The sequence below is a fragment of the Otolemur garnettii genome, unplaced genomic scaffold, assembly GCF_000181295.1.
Source record: "Otolemur garnettii isolate 467f Iridium unplaced genomic scaffold, OtoGar3 scaffold00010, whole genome shotgun sequence".
Classification (NCBI taxonomy): Eukaryota; Metazoa; Chordata; class Mammalia; order Primates; family Galagidae; genus Otolemur; species Otolemur garnettii.
In genome coordinates, this window is record NW_003852405.1 from 34,243,981 (window position 1) to 34,249,702 (window position 5,722).

General features: G+C 36.2%; 1 protein-coding gene across 3 annotated transcripts in view; it reads left to right on the plus strand.

Annotated features, from left to right (window-relative positions):
• Positions 1-5,722, plus strand: part of ANKRD13C (ankyrin repeat domain 13C) — a 52,620-nt gene that overhangs the window by 20,595 nt on the left and 26,303 nt on the right. For all 3 annotated transcript variants that reach the window (XM_023509894.1, XM_023509896.1, XM_023509895.1), the window contains one exon: positions 2,744-2,888. In XM_023509894.1, coding sequence (XP_023365662.1) covers positions 2,744-2,888 — 145 coding nt within the window. The remainder of the gene's footprint in view (positions 1-2,743; positions 2,889-5,722) is intronic.

A 5,722-nucleotide genomic window follows, 5' to 3' on the forward strand; every position in this document is an offset into this window, starting at 1 on the left:
AATATCTTCTCTGGGGCGGCACCTGTGGCTCAAGGAGTAGGGCACCGGCCCCATATGCCAGAGGTGGTGGGTTCAAACCCAGCCTAGCCAAAAAAAATTGAAAAAAAAAAAAAAAGAAATATCTTCTCTGGTATCAAAGAGGAAGTGTAGTGCTTTAGTAAAAATAGGAAAGGGTAAACACAAAACTATTATTGAAAGTACTAATATTTTCACTGTAAATATTAATAATTAAGAGGTAATCCATATTCACTAAGGGAAATGATCCCTGAAAACTGTTTCATGTTAGACTTTTTCTAACTTAAGGCAAGTCCTATTGGTGTGGTTTAGCATTTTTCAAGCTTATATCTTACAAAGAGTATTTTCTATTCACATCTTTGCATTTGGATAAATAACTTTTTGTTCTTTATATCTAATTATATAGCAAAAATAAAAAATATTTAGGCTCATAGACTTAAAGCCAATGATTAGTTAATACTTTAAAATACCATCACAGTAATCATTTTATCAATTATGAGGCTCATGTAATACATTTTAGTAGGCCTTATAATATCTTAGTAGGCTGTCTAAAATGTTGATGATATTACAAAAAGTGGATAGTCCTATTGCAAATAAAAATATAGATGAAATAAAAATTGACTACATGAGATTATATAAGCAGGAAGTTTTGTATGACTGATTTTAGGTTTTGTAAGATACAAGATCTCAAATGTCACCATCTCCATCTTTTTCTTTGTCCTTCTGTGCATCTCTTTCCTCACCATTTTTATCCCCATTCATGGCAGCCCACTGCTACTGTCATCATCTAGGAAGGACGAGAAGGGAATGGTGGCATGAGATTGCATTTGGCCCATTTCTTCTTTTATGTGGAACAGAGAGTTTCCTAATAAATGAAGCTTGGAGCCCAAATAGTCCATATGTGTGTGTGTATATAATGATCTGTTCCTTTTCCATATTATCAGGAGGCCACCTCTTACAGAGATAGGAGATGAGCCCCTTTTAATGATACTATTTTCTCTAGGCCATTGCTCAAGCAATGATAGGACTTGTTTAGTAGCATATGGAGCAGGCTACTGAGAATGGAGTTAGTATTCAGCTATACAGCGACAGGCACGGTTCACTCCTAGAAGTTGGTGAGCTGCCTTTGTTGGGGCTTCCTGATTTCATTTTGAGTATATGTGTATTTTATGTGGCTCAGACCATCTCTTTACCTTGTATCATACTTCCCTCTTTGCTCTGGTTTACCTCCATTTCCCTGGAGTATCACTTTTATTTAAATTTTAAAGAATTCTTTAATTTTTAATGATACTAATTTTGGTGATAAATTATATGTAACCCTAGTTATTCTTTTGATGCATCATATAAGGTACGTTACATTTCTCAGCTTTTCTTATATAGGGAAACCAAGAATGATATCTCACTTTGCCTTGTCTGTGATAACTGACAACCTGCAAAATAATGAGTTCCTATCTACGTACATTAGAAATCCAGTAGCCAAGGTAGATCTCTCACAAAGACTTAAGGAGCTTCCCAGGGGTATAACCAGTATCTCTTGACAGCTGGGCTAACCAGTGTCTTGGATTAAGAACTATGTGTTTTGAACTGACTAGATTGATCCTGAACTGGTAATCTATAAAGCTTTGTGCAAGATTGAAGCACTTCAGGGCACTTGGAAACTTTTCTATTTCAGTATTTTCCTTAATTTCAGCAAGTAATGATTCGTGGAATATTATTTGAGAGCAGCCCATTGGGCTAGACCATGCCAGGTTCAGGTTACCAAAAACCACAAATAAATACACAAGTGTGTGAATCCATGAGTATTTGATGCAGAATGATTTATAAGGTTTTCAGGCGGTGGCAGTGTCGGCTGGGGAAGAGAATGCTAGTCTGAATCTGGGAAATCAAGCAGAAAGCCAAGAATTTGGAGTGAGTTAAATGGTTTATCAAGTTGAAGGATAAAGTTAGGTTTGGTAGCAGATGGTTAGGTGTAAGACATGGATGTAGGTCAAAGGGCAGTTGTTAACGAAGAATGTGGCCCATCTATTGCTGTACCAGTGTTAAATACTCTGCTGAACTGGTGACTGGGTATTAAAGTTTCAAAGAGTGCTGGACAAGTCTGCTTTCCTTTTCACTCCTTCCCTGGTGAAGTTATTTTTACTGGGTAACTTTAGTAATGGTAGGAAATAAGTATATACTAAGGTAAATACTTTAAGAAAGGGGAAACATTTTTTTCTTACTGGGTTAATGAACTACATATATATTTAGAAAAGTGAATTTTATGCTGTGCGTGGTGGCTCATGCGTGTAATCCCAGCACTCTGGGTGGCTGAGGTGGGTAGATTGCCTGAGCTCATGAGTTTACCATCCTGAGCCAAAGTGAGACCCCTGTAAGTAGCTGGGCATTGTGGTGAGCGCCTGTAGTCCCAGCTACTTGGGAGGCTGAGGCAAGAGACTCGTTTGAGCCCAAGGGTTTGAGGTTGCTGTGAGCTGTGACACTACAGCACTCTACTGAGAGTGACAAAGTGAGACTCTGCCTCAAAAAAAAAAAAAAGAAAGAAAAAGTGAATTTTAGGTAAAATGGAATATAAATTCTTTTTTAATAAATTATTTGAATTGTGCTCTTATCAAATTTAAAATATGGTATTAGCATCTTGATCCTAGTTCAGGAGAAACAAAGCTTGTTTAATTATTAATGAAGTTTTATCAGAATATTGTCTGTCAGTTTCTCATCTATCCATCTTTCACAGGCTTGATACAACTCTCATAGACTTTACTGACATGAAGTGCCAACGAGGGGATTTAAGCTTCATTTTCAATGGGGATGCAGCGCCCTCTGAATCTTTTGTAGTATTAGACAATGAACAAAAAGTTTATCAGCGAATACATCATGAGGTGAGCATGTTATCTTACCAGTTTTCTTCTAGGTTAAAAAGAAATGTCTGGTTTTAGCCCACCCTCAGTGTAATTTCTGTAAGAGTATAAGGTATAATTGAGATGGTTTATTCCTAAAGCTTTCATTTTCTTTCCATTGGGAAAGGAAATTTTATTTCTTTATTTTCTTTTATTTTTTATATTTCTGTCATTAGATCTCCATCTTGACCAGTCTGTTGAGTCAGCTCAGAACTTACAGATTATCTCCTAGATTAATGAATTCCGTCGTCTTTTAGTTCGAATCTGTAGTTTTAATTTGTTGAATCTGTGCTGGCCTGTTCCCATCTGTTGTCTTATTTCCTTGGCCTCTTGGAATGTTGCTGACTATCTCTGTCTCCGTCATGTTAACCCCCTTTCAGTTATGTCTGCACCGTTATTTACTTTATCTAGCCTTTTGCCTACCTTTTCTTTTTCTACCTTTTCTTTTTCCATTTTTTCCCTCTTACAGTACAATGTTATTTTCCTTCTGTCATGTCATATCTTCATGCTGAAAAAACATATCATTATTTTTATCCTTTGTTCCCTTTCCCTGCTGCAAACCAAAGAAAAAGATTTTCTGGTATTTATATGTCATTAATAACCACTACAGATTTTTAAAAATTAAGTAATAATTAAAAAAATTTTTACAGGTGGGTTTTGCTATGTTGCACAAGCTGGTCTTGAACTCCTGGTTCCAAGTGATCCTCCTGCCCTAGCCTCCCAAGTAACTAGAACTATAGGCACACACTACTGTGCCCAGCTACTAGAGATGTAGCCACTTTGTTTTTATTTTGTCTCTGATTTTCATCATTTCATTTTCCCACATTGTCATTCACTACACTTGTGGCTCCTTTTATATCTATTAGATTAGACTGTTCTACCACCATATCTATTCACTGGATTTTAATTACCTTATATGTCTACTATAGAAAAAAAGAGCTTCCTGGTGCTGAGCAATGAAGATCTTAGAAAAGGAGGGGGAAAAAGGGTTATCCCTTGTGGATAAAACAAAATGAGGAAAGTCGGGCAGTGCCTGTGGCTCAAAAGGATAGGGCACTGGCCCCATATGCCAGAGATGGCGGGTTCAAACCCAGCCCCAGCCAAAAAATAAATGAGGAAAGTCAGGGAGGTAAGAATATAAGAATGATCTGTTTGGGAAAGAGAAAGATCAATCTGATTGTAGTGAAAGTTTCTCATATTGAGCATGAGAAAGTAGTTTATGGAGGGCCTTAAAATTAAGGTGAGATAATTTAGGATTTGCCACAGTCAGCAACAGATTTTTAAGCAAGGCATTGATTTGATCAAAAAATTATTTAAGTGAATTAATCTCACGTATTTCTTTTACTTTGCCTTTCCCTCCCTCCCTTCCTCAAACATTTATCAAGCACCTAATGAATGCTAGCAACTTGTAGGTACTGTGGATAGTGCTGTTATATATAGCGTGTATCAGTCACTAAGACTGCCAGGTGCTGTGCGTAATGGCATCAACAGTGTGTATCGATGACTGTTATGTATTGAGTATTAATTGCCAACATATTAGGATTGTGTTTTACAGCTCTCATCATTAAGTCCTTAAAATAATCTTCCAAATTAGGTAATATCTTTACTTTATAGATGAGAAAATTGAGGCTTGTGGATATTACATGACATGTCTAAGGTCACATTAGTATGCAAGGTGAATTTGAAAAGTGAGAGATTGGGGATCTTTGCTGATCCTCATCCAAGGTGAATATTTAAGGTGAATGATATATAGTGAATAATTAAGAAAGAGAAGTTGTGACATACATTTCCAAGAATGAAATTATCAAATTTGCTAACAGTTTGAATGTAGTGAATTAAGAAGAAGAAAGATTTAAAGATGAGTGTTAGTGATGCTTGCTTGAAGAGTGGGTAATGGTGTTGCCAATTTGGAAAAGAAAACAAGTTTGGAGTTTTAGATGATACTATTTTGAGTCCATTGCTAAAAGCAGTGTACTTGTTTCGACTCTCTCTTTGTTCAGTTTTGCTGAAGTATTTGGTAACTCAATTCCTGGAATGTTCATTTCCTTTTGGCTGCACCTTGGCTAGTTCTTTCTCAGTTTTCATTTTCCTTTCGCTGTTTTCACTTCTTAAATATGATATGGCCTTGAGGTGGTTCTCATTTTTACAGACTGCCAGTATAATCTCTTCTATTCCCATAGCTTTAATTACCTTTTATAGGTTGATGATTCAGAAATATATATTCGTATCCCACAGAGTCTTGAGTGGAGAGCTATCTGTTTAAATGCCTAATGGATATTACATGTGTCTCCCAGGTACCTCATAATTCACCTAATTGATAACTAAACTTCTTATTTTCCCTCCAAACATGCTCACTCTTCTGTTTTCTCCCTTTTGATGAATAATATCATTCTCTATTCAGTCAGAGACCTAGGAGTTATTTTTGATATCTTTTTTGTACTCTGTTTCCTAATTAGAGAATGTATCTGGTCATTTCTGTCTCAGTAATGTCTTATAATTATTCCTTTTTATTCACATTGCCACTAGTACAATTCAGATATTTATTTCTCAACTAGACTATTTAGAAAGTCTTACAAATAATCTTCCTTCCTGACTCCCTTTTTGTGTGCTTCTAAAATTATTTCACATACATATTGAAGATATATTGAATTTTAAATGCAAATTTATGAAATGTTCCTTAATTAAAGACACTGTAAAGCTTCCTCATTACCTAAAAAGGTAAAATCCAACTTGGTGTCAGTGCGGCAGGTTCCTTTGGGGTCTGTCTCCACCTCCTGCCTCCTTCTCTGAAATCCAACTTGGTGTCAGTGCGGCAG